Raw genomic sequence first — 14,970 nt, forward strand, 5'->3', positions numbered from 1 at the left:
CTGTTGGTTTAAGCATTAGTCTGGTTTTCCCTGCTACGACAAAATACCCAATACAGCCTCCCTTCCTCCTTCCCTCCCTCTTTCTTTCCCTTCCTCCCTCCTTTGCCTGTTCCACTGTCTTTGTCATTTCGGGCTTCCGGTACAGCACATTGGACAGTGAGTAGCTCTCCCATTTCTCACAGATATCAGAACAAGAAGTCCAATCCTCTGAAATTTACGATTCCACTCCCAGCCAGCACTTTGTTTCTGGGTCTGCTCTCACTGTGCCCTCCCTTGGATGGGAAGGGCAAAGAACTTTTCTCTGCATACTATGGAGGGTGCTCATTCCTTGCATGAAAACTCCAACATTGTGAGCTCGACTCCTTTCGAAGGCCTCACCATCTAATAAAGAACACTGGGAATAGGACTCTCGATGTCCCAGGCTGAGGTCCTCACAGACTTTTCTGAGTTTTAATCGTTGTTCCGGTGTTGAAATGTTTGCTCGCAGACTCCCTCATCCCTGCCTTACCAACATTGAGCTGTTGTTTCTGTTGATTTCATTTGTTCTTGTAGTATTCTTCACTTCGTCTTTTTCTTTAACTTTGATAATTTTATTTTCATTAAATAAAGTGATTTTCTTTCCAAAGAAAACTTCGTATCCAATTCATGAATGGAAAACCCAGAGGTACAAAACAGAATCTCTGTTTAAATTAAGTCTATAATCCATGAAAATAAATCAAAGGTTTCTGTGTTATTAAGTTCTAGTTTAATATATCCTCTTGAAACAAAGAGTGAGGTGAAGCAGTAACAGATTTTCTTTTCAAAGAAAAAGGAAGAATTGAAATAATTTGTAAGAGAAAGTGTCTTGTTTCTGCCTGTGTTGAAATGAATGAAAAGGAACAGTTCGGTCCTTCAGCTCTCCTCCCAGGACTGATGTAGGCCTGCTTAGCTTTAGGTCTGAGTTCTGTCTTGTGTGTTTAGCTGGCTATTGAACCCTTGGCTTGAGCATGCTAGCCAGGGCTCTACCACTGAGCCACTTTGAAGCCTGAATCAAGCTCTTTGGGAACATTTAGCATCACACTTAGGTGGCCACAGCTTTCCCTTAGCCATCTGCATGCAGGGTTCCTGGCAGTGTCCACGGCCCTTTGGGAAAGTGGTACCCTTCAGTCTCACTGGGTTGGTGCTGTTACAATACCCTTGTGAACAGTGAGGGAAACTTGAGGCGCAGAGAATTTGGAAACTTCTTGGGGTCCTACTTCTCTGCCATAAGACTTTATGTGAAACTATCATTTTATCCCTATTTCAAAATAGCGCTGCCATTCATCATCGGCCCTTAGGAAAAAAGCTGTCACAATGTAGGTGGGGAGCTCTCTCTTCTTCGTCTAATAAAATGTAAACAAAACGTAAGCTGGTTTTGGAGGGCTGTATATGCACGGGCATGCTGTGTGTCTGGCGAGAAATTCCATAAAATGAAAATGGAGATTAATGTTTCAGATACATAGTTCCCTAATTATACCTTTAATTATTCATGTAAAACAAGTAAAATGACCCCTGACAGAGACATAAATGATTTAGGTAGAATCAAATATTCATGAGATGATGCTGAGTCCCTGGGTGTGTCCTAAAAGATAACACTCAAATCTCTGCTTCCGTCCATCTGAACCGAAAGCGTGTCTGTGGAATCCATAGCAGGCTGAGAATAACCCACACTATTTAAGACCCTGCCAGCCACAGGCCTGGACGCGGCTGGACACAGGCCTGTATGTTCTGGTACTGGCCTGAAAGACACATGGAGATGTAGAACACATTAGGAGGCGTTTTATAATAGCTCTGTACCCATCAATGAATACCCATAAAACAATGCACTCAACTTTGTCAGGGTGTTCTGGGTAGCGTGGATTAGTTGAAGCAAGAAGGAACTCCAAGATGAAATTTAAGGCCCATGTGGTAGCAGTAAGGTCAAGCCTGTCTGAAAGACTTAACCCAAAACAGTCGTACAAAGGTATTTTTATTGATTGTTAAACAAAGTTGCTTTTGGGATAATGTAATTCTTCCTACCATGGTCCTATCTAATCCATATGATTTCTAAAGGAATGCATCACAGGCCCCCATGACTCTAGTCCTTTATTATGTATCATTTGTAATATACAATGATCCAAGATCCTCAGGTGTGCCAGAGGCATCTTGTTCCCAAAGTCGTGGAAGGCTGCAAACCCCTTCAGGAAACCAGTTCTACAAATCACAGAAAGCAGTCGGTGTTTCCTTCAAAGATTCTTCCCTCTTTCCTGCAGAGTCCTTCTAGGAAGCAGCCAATCACTCTAGTGTTTACCCCAGATACAGTGATCCTACTAAGTTCCTTCAACACAGCTTCATAATAATTTTGATAACATTTTTCCACTTTGTGACAGGACATGTGCCCCTTTTAATGTTGTTTAAGTAGATAAAGCAAACAGGAGCAAGAGAAATGTTTTAGGTCTACATATTTGCCTCATAAGTATGGGAATCCGATTTTGGATGCCAGCATCTATATAAAACCCAAGTGAGACAGTGCCTTCTTTCAGCCTCAATGCTGGGAGACAGAGAAAAGAGGAGTCAGGGCTCACTGGCATTCTAGCCTAGCCAATCAGTGAGCTCCAGGTTCAGTGAGAGGGTCTATCCCATCAAATAAAAAGAGTTATCGAGGACAGCATCCAACTTGGACCTCTGTCTTTTATACTCATGCATAAATCCATGTACAGATATGCTCACAGGAAACACACACACACACACACACACACACACACTCACTCTAAAGGAGAATACTTTGTGATACATACCAATTACATTAAGTTCACATTTTAGTGTGATTAAATAGCGTGTTTGTGCAATGTAGTTGCGTTTGTTCATTCCCTTATGGTCCCTGTAAACTTCCACCAAGTTTCCACCAGCGACTCACTGCTCTGCAAAGCCTAAAATATTTACTGATGGTCATTAAAGGGAAAAGTGTGCCGACCTCTATTCTCAAGCACACCCCCAGCAGGGCGATGCTGGAACAATGCCATCGTTTGTTTAATTGGCACAAGCAATGCTTGCTTTTAAACTTCATTTTATTCTTTAATGCATTGTCCCGCTAATTGAACATTTACTGTGTATTTTTCAAAAGTTGGTGAACAAGTGCCTTTTGAAAGCAATAATAGGGGGATTTATGCGATCGGGGCTCCTTCTCTTGCTTTTAATGCTTCCTTTCCATAGCAAAGCACCGAAACTAATTGCCCTGTTTCAGAAATGGGTCATTAGTCTCGTCCCTATCTTTTATGTGGACCTAATTTTCATGCAGGATTCCTGCGTGAGGCGCTGACTGGGATCGCTTTCGGAAGAAGAGACAATGAGAACCCGAGTGCCTTCCCATGGCTTCCACAGGCTTGCCTTTTGATCCTAAGCCAGTCAGTGTATCTCTTGGCAGCTGCCATGTATTTAGCAGCCAATAAGAAGTTGTTACATGAATGAATGAATTAGCTTTATGGGAGTGGGGGATGGGAGTGAGACTATAGCAGTCATAAAACTGAAATACTTTTGTATACTTTTAAATAATCTTATTCCCTTTGGAAAAACTAAAGTTTGTGGGAATAGAATCCATATGATCCTTGAGTTCTTGTTGCTGGGGTTTGAGAAAGAAAACAATATTTTTAATATTTAGGGTTTCCATTGGTCGAGGCTTTTATGTTGTGGATATTGTTTGTTGTCATCAACTGAATGTCATTTCCTTATGCTTCAAGGTAAAGGGAGGCAGTACAGGAAATAGAATTAGGGGCCAGGATTTTAGTGAAATACTAATGCCTTGTTGGGCTGGTGTGTAACCTTAAAGACCACCATCCACAGCTCTGACTGTCCGCCCATTGTTGCTACCATCCTATGGGACCAGCCTCCAAAAATCTTTTTCATGCTCTCCTGCCTGAGGCTTGTTCATTTTGGGTTTTTTTTTTTTTTTTTTTTTTTTGTCAAAGTAGCATGCAGGTCACAAGAGTCATATCTTACGTTTCTTTTTTTTAAATATTTATTTATTTATTATGTATACAGTATTCTGTCTGTGTGTATGCCTGCAGGCCAGAAGAGGGCACCAGACCCCATTACAGATGGTTGTGAGCCACCATGTGGTTGCTGGGAATTGAACTCAGGACCTTTGGAAGAGCAGGCAATGCTCTTAACCTCTGAGCCATCTCTCTAGCCCATATCTTACGTTTCTTATTTGATTTTAGACCTTGAATCCTAGGGCAGCCTCAGGAGTCAGTGCTTTAGGCGTGTCTTGCTTTCTAGAAGCATCTCAATTTTCCCCTCTCTGTCAAATGGAGAAAAGATTCTGCCTCCTCTCCCTGGGAATTGCCACCACTGAGAACTGTTGAATTAGCCCTTTGCCTAGGAAGATAGATGCAAGCAAATTTCTGTCCCCCTCTTTCAAGGACATCAGTGACAAACTAGAATACAATTTGGACTAGAGTCCAAATTGGGCAATTGGTGCATTTATTAGATGTATTATCAAAGCATGAAGTATGGACCACTTGGAGGGATGTGGGTGACCCCCAAAAGTATGGATGCTGACATTCCCGTAGCCATGCACACATATAGTTCCCACTTTAGCTAATCTTCCATTTACTATGCTTCAGCACCCCTGAAAGCAGGGAGCCATGTGTCAATAGGGCAGAATGACATATTGTTAGCTGCACTCATAAGGGATCGGCTGGGTTCATAAGAGCAGGTCCAGTGATGGTTCTTCTTCTGTAAGGGAACCCATGGCCAGCAAACCCAATCCCCACAGCTCTTCTGATGAAGGTGATCAATGGTGTTAATGCTCAAAGGAGCAAGAACCAGTTGGTGATGGTTCAGGAGCACTCCGTAGCCGCAACCCCTTCCTTTACTCAAGCTAGTGATTTTGAATCGTCTTATAGGTGTATGGGGAAGTCATTCACACCATGGTAAGACGTGAACTTGACCGAAGCAGTAGAACGACCAATGGTTTGAAACTCACTCTCTTTTTCTTCTCTCTCTCTTCCCATTTGACAGTTGCCATCCTTCTGAAAGATGATTATTTCGTGAGTGGCGCTGGTCTGCCTGGCAGATTCAAAGCTGAGAAGGTGGAGTTTCACTGGGGCCACAGCAATGGCTCCGCTGGCTCAGAGCACAGTGTCAATGGCCGGAGGTTTCCTGTGGAGGTAAGAGACCTGGGAACCCCAGGATTCCCACTGTTGGCTGCCGTGTCCTTACGCTGGTCATTCTGCAGGCTAAATGAACATACCCTGCTTTCCTTTCTTAGGAAACCCTGTATCTAGAGCATGGCAAAGGGCTCCCCACAAGACTCGGCTTTGCTCTAGAGGAGAGCCATAAAGAGTAGTCCATGGACACAGTAACTTTAGCCTGCTCAGTGATGTACGTCACTTTTTCCCCCTTTGACAGTTTCTCTTCTCTATCCATTTCTCAAGCCCTCTTTTCTGAAGGTGACATTTTCTGTAATGCATAGACTTTGCTGTCACTCTTTAGAAAATGGCAAGGCTGGTGACATCAAAAGGACTCTTAGAAGCCTCTCTGAGTTGTGAACTTCTTTGAAGGGTTTGTTTTGTTTTGGTCCCTGCCAGCTGCTGGGACAGGGGATGTGTCCATTGACGGCATGAACCTCTGTCATCTTTTGTTAGATCCCATGGTGACACTTCTTCATTCTGCAGTCATTTTGAGTCCATTTTTCGTAGATCCAGGGTAGTGACCAGAAGGCCATGGTTCAGGTGTATAGAGTTGAAAAAGAAGTCCTGTCATAACCAATCTCTTTATCAATGTCACCTGGTACATCACATGTGTTGCAGGCCCTTTTTTCTTTCTTTCTTCATGTGTTTGAATTTTATTCTGTTAGGGTAACCTGTGCCGATTGGCTTGTTTCTCATATGCTAAGCCTGACAGGTTTGTGGCAGATCTCTCTAGATGTGGTGGTCTTTGGTTATACAACACAGGGAGTCACTGTGGAATGCTGGGATGTTTTCATCCTAGGAACCAGATGGCGGAATATCATTTTCAGCTCTCAATGTTTCTCAGTTTGCGTCTCTTTTGATAGCCTGATAAATATTTGAGACCCTCTTCACAATGAAAACACATGTATTTCACATGTATGTGTGTGACTTAGAAAGTGTTAGGTATATTACGTAGCTCCCCAAGCCTGTTTATTAACCTTCTGCGAAGACTTGACCCTTGTGTGAAAACTTGTGCACATCGGGAAAGGCATGGATATCTCCTCCATGGAGATGCTTTTGAGGGTAAATGGGACAGTGCGTTCAACACCAGCTTTTCTTACTGTATTCTCACAACGCAGACCACTTTCGTTCCCAGAATGTGTGAAGCTTCCACCCCAACGGTGTGCGAACAGTTCTGCTGGGTGCTGTTGGCGTCTGTTCCTTTCCCTCTGCGTGGGGATTCTGCAGAGCCTACAGAAAGCCTCGTTCCTCCAAGGCAACCCTTACTTCAGTCACAAGTTAATTTTCTAGAATAGCTCATTGAATTTAAGGAAACAGTTACATTTCACTAGTTTGTTGCAAATGATATTTTAAGGGTTCTAGAGCAATCTGTTAGAGAAAAAAATATAGATTGGGTCTGGTATGATCCTGGGCATGGGAGCTTCTGACGTCACCATGAACCAGTTCTTATTCAACATTCCTGTGTGTCTGTTCCTTTCCTGTTTTCCAGAGATCCTCTAGTCCCATGCCTGTGAACAGTCGTTTTCAGATTTCATGAAAGTGTGAACAACACCGTAGAAGCATGTACAGAAATGTCTGTGCTAGTGCCAGCGGCTTAAGTAGGACAGCCTAGCTAGACCTGTTTCTCCACATTCTTCTTGGGCTGCCTGTACCATTTTTGTGCATGGAGAGAGACCAGATTCTCCTGGTGCCAGGGTTAGTTATCCTATCAGACAAGGGAACAGTTTCCTTAAGGGCAGTTCCAAGACACAGTGTCTGGCAGAATGGCGATTTTAGACTGGCCTTGTAGGAGGATTCTCATTTCTTTTCTCTAGAGAAGCATTCTTTGGTTTTTCGGAAGATCAGAAGCCAAGAACTTGGATGGATGCATGTATGTACATATTCATGTAGACACTCATGTGTATCACCATGTCACCTGAACTGACTCATAGACTCCCCTGGAGACAACAGGGATAGGCACTCTAAGAAGATGCTTTGTGTTTTCTCTCGTTTGTTTAATGTGCAGCACCCACCTCTGCCCTGTGTGCCCTTGTCTGTGGGACTTCCTCTCCTGGTCATGTGAACTATGCAATTCTGAGTACGGTTTTGACTTAATGGACCTTCTGCCCTGTGTATGGGATGATTCATCTCTTAGAGTCTTAGAAGTACTAGTTTTTGTTTTTGTTTGAAATACATGGCAAACTTGCTTCCTAGAATCAAACTTAACATGGTGTTTGCAAGTATGGGCTTTCCCTTCTGGTCCACCATTCCCTATGCCCCGTGTCCTGCGACCGCTTCCCATGGGCACTAGGAGTTGATTTGTGTCCTGCCAGCTTTGCTCTGAAGCCTCTTTGTCCCTAAATTGGGTTGCCATTCAATTGGCTCATGGCTCATTGGCTCATGCTGGAAGGTTTAAAAATTTAGTCTGGCTTGGGAAAGCATGTCTGTGGAGCAGGAAGGGGGACTCGTGTGCCTCCTCTGCAGTCACACCTTCTGGTGCCAGTACAGTGCCTCCTGCTCACACTTGGTTCTAGATCAGTGTGCAGCTTGTCTGCAGTCACACCCTCTAGTGCCAGTACAGTGCCTCCTGCTCACACTTGGTTCTAGATCAGTGTGCAGTGCAGACCTACATTTTCTTTGGAGGCCTTATGAATTTTGAAAACCATTTAATCTTCCCATTGCTTCAAGAGTGCCATGAATTGCTGGAAGAATAAGCTATGGTACTTCTGATGCCCAGACCTACTGTGTGCTCAAGTGACTTGGGTCCTTCACTTTTGAGTGACATCAGGTCGTAAGCCTGCCTGTATTAATAGGGTTCCTCATGCCCAACTGGCTCATAGCTTGATTTCATAAATTGTGGTAACATGTTGATGTAGTGGTATATTTGGAGGTACTTAAATTGCAGGGATTAAAGGCAATTGGATCCAGTTTAAGTGTAAAATATGCACGGAAAGTTGCTCACTTCTGTCTCAAGTATGTCTATAAATTTGGTGATAGCTTGCCTTCCTCATGCTCATTACTGACACTCACTCTTCCTGGTGTTTCCGTGCTGCTGGGACACCAGAGTTGGCTCACTTCCTTCCATTCTGAGTGGAAAAAAATGCGGATGTGTCTGTTCCTGGGGGTAGAGTGAGAAGAACGTTTATTCTAGACTTGAGTGTGTAAACAGCCAGAGGTATCTGGAAGAGTCCAGTCTGAACATGGCCAGCAGACCTTGGGAGTGAGAGAAAGTGAGAGAGAAATAGGGAAAGGGAGGAAGGAAAGAAGGAAAGAAAGAGGACTGGAGGGGGACGAGGAGCCAAGGCATGAGCCTTGAGACCAGGAGAAAAAGAGACCAAATGAGCATGTGGATCGAGAAGACACCAAGCTAAGTAGCTGAGTTGTATATAGGTGGGAGACAGAACCCCAGGAAACCTAGAAGGGGAGAGGTTTAGAGTGGGGGAGGGGTGAGAAGTGCAGGATGGAGATATAGGTACTGAATGATTTGGGGGAACTAGCCAGTGTCTGCTTTGATATGTTAATAGGCACCCCTGTTAACCATTTGTTCAAGCTTTCCTTGAGATCAAGTTAAGTTTCCAGAATTGGAGAAAATTTGATCTACAACTGGGGTATCATTTTTGTGTGTGCCGTGTATCAGGTGACAAAATGTTACTGGAATTAGGTCAGAGCTTGGGTCCTGGCAGCCCTAGTAAGTCCTCAAATGGCCAGTTCAGCCAATTTTACTCAATGTCGCAGACTGGGAAGGAGAACAGAGAGGCCCTTTGAATGGTCAAGTCCATTATCAGGGTTCTGATACGAGGTCTGTGTTTAAGTCAGGCAACAAAGTGCTACTCCTAATGCAGCTATCCTGGTTCAGGCGTGGCCCTACCCCTTGCCACTGTCTCCAGTTTCTCTTTCTAGGCAACTGGAAATGCCTTTCAGGGGGGTGTCATAGAGATGGCTCAGTTGGTATAGTGCTTGGGACCTGAGTTTGGCACTCAGGTGAAAAGGCCAGGTATCACGGTGGCCTGCATTTGGAACGTCAGTGCTAGGGAGGCAGAATCTGGTAAATCCCTGGTGATCCTGTCTAGCCAGTTGACAGTAACTGGTAAGTTCCAAGCCAGTGAGAGACCCTGTGTCATAAACAAGGTGATTAGTTCCTGAGCAGTGACACCTTTGGTTGTCTGGCCTCTACATGTGCGTCTGTGTATCTGCAGGCACACACACATATAGGTACTGAGAAATCTTGTTTTTGGGAAATAGACTCCCTGTCCGGGGTTTGCAGCCTTTTCCTTCTCCTAGTGTGTAGTTTCTGAGGAAATTCCAGCATGGGGGAGAGCATTGTTTTAATAATCTGATAACTAAAGGGGGTTATTTTTAAAGTCTATTGGAGTACCTTTGTTGAAGATTACGCTGAGGTTGGTAGAATGGACCCATCTCCACTCCCTATGACCCCTGCCAGAGTACTTCTGTCAGTGTCTCTGGACAATTTGGCCATGATCACTGCTGTTAGTGTGTGCTACTGGTTTCTAGTTGACTGGGGACAGGATGCTCGTAATGTACCAGCGTATGTGACAGCCCTCTGTACCAGAAGCCATTCAGCCCACAGATGTCACGAGTGTCACATGTGTGAACCAGTAGCGCAGCAAAAGCATGCACTGGTGGAATTGGGCCGCCCTTCACCCTGTGGCATCCCTGTAAATGCGTCTCAACACAGAGTTCTTGTTTCCAGAGTTGATTTAAAAAGTGGCCTACCTTGCTTCCTGAAATCCAGCACAGCCCTGGCAATTTCAACAACTCCTTCAGGCTTCTACCCTGCAGGCTGAATTTCAAGCATTGTCCCCTCAGAACCTGGGCCCACTCCCTGAGGATAAACTGTAACAGCGCCAGCCTTGTAGATTTTGTTGCCTCCTGTGATTCTTTAAAGTTATCTATGGCTTTTTTGGTATGCCCAGTTTAGACCTGTCTCTATTTTCCTGGCCAGAATCCTGGATTTTGTCTCACAGTATCTGTACTTAAAAACATCAAATCTAATAGTTAACTATAAAGTCATTATACAATCCAGTGTTCTTCAAAAGCCAGCTATTTTTTTATTCCCTCCCTCCCTCCCATAGTTAAACTTAGAAAAGCAAATGGGAGTGACTGCCATGTTCTGTTGGGGGCAGGTAACAGACCCATCAAGTGCCCTCTGTCCCCCTGCAGCAGCTTTTCTGCCAACTGAAGATGTTCTGCTTTAAAGATGCTAAGGACACACAAGTAAAGCAGGAAGCCACAGTCCCAGCCTGCCAGTTGTGGTTGGTCCTGTAACAGAGCACTGCCTAACACGGAGATAGGAGTTGCATCACACCCGCGTTTCCACTAATACTGGAAGTTGGAGTGGATTCAAAGGAAAACCTCCAGACAGAACCTCTGAGAGCTCCATTAAAGTGGAGGTTCATTGCGCGCTGTTGTCTACAGTAATTAAAATCGTATTCATTACAATAAGAGTTTGCAGGAGTTGTTGATTCAGATGTACTGGTGCTTTATGAGTTGAAGTCTTCAATAAGTTTAAATGATCCAAATTGATCGTCTGCCGCCTTTGCAGCTAGACTCACAGCTGGTTCGTTTCGGCTCTGGTTAGAGCATCTTGGCAAGTAGGGAGAAGTGAAGGCAGTCTTCTCCATATACACATTACTGTATGGTACAGGGTGGCAGTTCCTTATCTCCGACTCTGGAGGCCAAATGGTTTAGAATCTCCAGTCATTTTTCCTAAGGTTCTAGATTGTGTGTGGGGACATGTGCGTGTGTGTGTTTGTGTGTGCGTGTGTTTGTGTGTGCGTGTGTGTGTTTGTGTGTGTGTGTGTGTACGTGTTTGTGTGTGCATGTGTGTGTGCGTGTGTGCGTGTGTGTATGTGTGTGCGTGTGTGTGTGTACGTGTTTGTGTGCGTGTGTGTGTGTGTGTTTGTGTGTACTACAGTTGATATATCGCGGAAGCTGCCCCTGAATAGAATGCCCGTATTAAATGGAAATATACGTTCTATAAATACTTTCATGTTTCCTCACATCAGGATTTATCACCAAGTAAGTTTCTACAAAATCAAAATAGCCGCAAAATTCTTTTTGATCTCCGAGAGATGTCTAAGCCTGGTGTAGATAGCACAGGGGGTGTCTGTGGTCTGTGGAGAGTACTGTGGTTACCAGGACTGTCCAGTTAAGTCACTGCGAGCTGAGCCCACCTTAGGGTGAATGTCACATGAACTGTGCATTGCTATCCTGAATTTTTAGAGTCTGCATTAAAAGAGATAAGAAGCAACAGGTGATTTGATTAAAACTGAACAGTTTGTTTTATGCAGATATTATTATTATAAAAGCTATCACAATTTCATTGGTTTTAATAAAATGTTTTATTTACCTTAATATTATTCCAGTATAAAACCAACTATAGAAAGTTACGAATGAGATCCCCTGCATTCTGTTTTGAATACTAATCTTTGAAACTCACTTTATCTTTTAAAATGTCTTGGGGGGGGGGCACATTGCCACAGCGTGTGTACAGAGATCAGAGGGCAAATTGAGAGAGTTTGACCCTTTCATAGTGTGCGTTCCTGGACTCAAATTCAAGTCATTGAGCTTGGCAGCAAGGTTCCTTACTCACTGGTTCCATTTTAAATATTACAACAGCATATTTCTGTTTGGACAAACTGCTTCTGTATTCCACATGCCTGCTCGCCTCATGCAAATTATGGCTCCTAAGTGGAAACGCATAGACTTTCAGGTTCTCGGCCTCAGTCATGGAATTAGGCCATAAGTTAGCCAGAAACCCAGTGGAAGTTATTCAAGAGGAGTTTTCTGTTGTAAGTAATTTGTCCTTTTTTCTCTTCTACCAAGAACAGAGAAGGTCAAAGGACATAAAGTAGCAGCTGTTGTAGGCTGAACAAGTTGAAAGTTTTGATTCACAACCCAGCAATTACTGGTCATAGTGGAATGTCTCCTAAACAAATGCCCCATGGCTGCTGTAGCCACAGGGGGCAAATGCAGGTATTCGCATGGTGTACTGGAGAACCTTATGTGTTTCACTATAGTAACCTTTTAGATTTAGCAACCATTTAGCTTTGTCTCAAATCCCATGTACGCGCTTTAACTCTACACGGTTAATTCTATTAAAATACCAATAGATATTTACAGTTCTTCTATTTCATTCTGGGGTATAGCATCTTTATTACAGACTTCAACTGCAGGCATCCCAGAATTGATTTCTTCATAAGCTTTCTGGTTTTCCTCTTTTTCTCCTTCACAATGTTTATTCCCAGAGCTTTGAATGGTGTTCTTTTCAGAATCCTTTTCCAACCTGAAAAACTCAAATAAAGCTGGCTGAAGAGACCTTTGTGCTATGATGTGGAGACCTCTGGCAGCCTGATCGCATGTATTGTGAGTTCAAGTCCAGAGGATTTACTGGCATGCGGCTCACACCCCCCTACACCCACTTTTATTGTGCCCTGTCAAAACTGGAGCAGAAAGGCTTCAAGCCATCCTAAATCTAAAGCCTTTAGCTAGTTCTTTAGTGCCCTCGCCACTGGGAAGGGACAGTCAGGAAGATTTATAGGGAATCGAAAAGAAGTCCAGTTTGAAAGTCTATTTCTTCTCACTCCTTTAAGTCCCTGGCACAGAAATCCACAGCACCCCTGAATGGAACAGGAAGGACATTCTGCAGGCTTCCCAAACTGGCTTGTGCGCCTGGCAGTGTGTTCAGTGCAGACTGTGTCCTGGGAACATTTACGGGGATATAGGGGCGCTAGTAAGGCAAGTGCGGCCAAACTCAATTATCTGTAAAAAAAGGAATTTCCTCTCTTGAATGTTTGATGATGTCTTAAAAGATAGGACTTTAAAAGTCAGGTTAATATGTGGAAGATAACGTCTACATCCCTGCTCTTACATTGAGATACCCCCCTGGCTTTTGACTGTCTTCATTAAAACCTGACAGCGCTGCTGGAGGATGGTTAGTGCTTCGGGGACATTTCCCAGTTATCTTTCACTGTTTAGCATGCCAAGATCATGGGTGGCTTGAAACAAAGTTTCCAGTCTTCAGCCACCCCTGTGGCAACTGTATCTGCCTCTGTCACTCAGTTTCTTTGTCCCCAATATCAGTGGGATAAGCCTGGGCTAGTATTGCTATAACTGTGTGTGAAACACACTATATGTATATTCCCTGGATTCTTGTCTTAACCCTCTTTATGGAAAGCGAGCTTTAGTCTAGTATATTTACAAAACTCTGCAAAATGTCTTTTTCTGTTAGTCGCTTGATAAGCAGCCAATGTGTATGACATCTCAAATAGTCCAGTGCTGAAATCTGCTTGCTTTTCCTTTAACCATTTCACTGAGGACCTCCCAAGTTCAGTTGCCGCTAGGACCCTGAGTATTTTCATGTCCTATTGGGCTGGGATATAAACCTTTTGGGGAAATGCTTCCTGGCCCTTCAGAAAAGGAGCTCTCCCTGACTCTGTGGAAGGCTTGGGTGGATGTGATGGAGGAAGGTCATTGGTTAATTAAATAAAGAAGCTGCTTGCCCTGATAGGTTAAAACATAGATGGGAGGAGTAAACAGAGCAGAATGCTGGGAGGAAGAGGAAGTGAGCTCAGAGACTCGACAGCTCCCGGCTCCCAAGCAGACGCCTCAGAGAGACACGATGCTCCATTCTTGCGGGCAGAGGCGAGAGCTCTGCTCTCTGAGGCACACACGATGAAGCTCCGACCCAGGATGGACGTAGGCTAGAATCTCCCTGGTAAGCCACCTTATGGGCTACAGCAGATTATTAGAGATGGGCTAGTCCAGGTGCGAGAGTTAGCCTAAAAGAGGCTAGATAGAAATGGGCCAAGCAGTGATTAAATGAATACATTTTATGTGTTGTTATTTCGGGCATAAGCTAGCCAGGCAGGCGGCCCGGGTGCTGGGGACGCAGCCCTGCCGCTCCTATTACTACATGGATGGATGCACTTGAACCGTCTCTTGTTTCTCAACTGTGGATGGCGGATGGCGTTGGTTCTTTTGGAGGCTTCACCCATCTTTCTGGAGTCCTGGTCTTGGGAATTTCATTTCACTAGGTGCTGAGATCCTAAGGCAGGGGTGCGCCTAGAATAATTGCAGCGCAGCTTCTAATCTAGCATACAGCCCCCCCCCCCAAGAGAGTAAAGAGGGGCAGCAACAGGAGAAAGTGTTTCCCTCCCGAGGGAACCTCTGGCCTTGTAACACAGGTGAGATGCGACGATGTTCATAGGTTGTTCTCACCAAGAACAGCAGTGCTAATAGACGACAGTTTAGAACGAGCTCCTGGCCACAGTGGGAAGAACTGGAATGGAGGCGCTCAGAGCTCCGTGAGAAGATGAGGGTTTACTTTCAGACATGAATGCCGGAAGCAGAGGTAAGGTGTTGAGGACAGCACTTCTGACTATATGGAGAATAAACGTACCCACCGCAGGGAGACAGCATCAGCGCTCACTTGGATGATAAAGTTTGCATTTCTTGATTTTTTTTAAATAGGGACAATATGAGGAGAAAAATCATGAATAACTATCCAATCAAGCCATTAGGTCCTTTAACGGGGGAGAAGCCTTTAAAATGCCTGATGATAAAGTGTTCCCATTCTGGTTTCATTACACAGTAAATGTTATATGCCGAAGAACAGCAGAGCACAGAGAAGTGTCTATTAAACCTAGTGTTAATAAAAGAAGGCCCCTTTGCAGAGTGGATTTGAGTTGATAGACGTGGTATATGTGGAGCTGGCTTATTATGAAACTTGTTCAAAATAGGCAGCGCACAATTTAAGGCGAATTGACTTAAACTTTTTAGT

At 44.2% G+C, this 14,970-nt stretch overlaps 1 protein-coding gene across 2 annotated transcripts in view; it reads left to right on the forward strand.

Annotated features, from left to right (window-relative positions):
- The window catches only part of Ptprg (protein tyrosine phosphatase, receptor type G), a 685,269-nt gene that overhangs the window by 399,682 nt on the left and 270,617 nt on the right, over window positions 1–14,970 (forward strand). For both annotated transcript variants that reach the window (XM_013346852.2, XM_026779901.1), the window contains exon 4: window positions 5,017–5,165. In XM_013346852.2, the coding sequence (XP_013202306.2) occupies window positions 5,017–5,165 (149 nt within the window). The remainder of the gene's footprint in view (window positions 1–5,016; window positions 5,166–14,970) is intronic.

This window comes from Microtus ochrogaster, chromosome 6, assembly GCF_000317375.1.
Source record: "Microtus ochrogaster isolate Prairie Vole_2 chromosome 6, MicOch1.0, whole genome shotgun sequence".
Lineage (NCBI taxonomy): Eukaryota > Metazoa > Chordata > Mammalia > Rodentia > Cricetidae > Microtus > Microtus ochrogaster.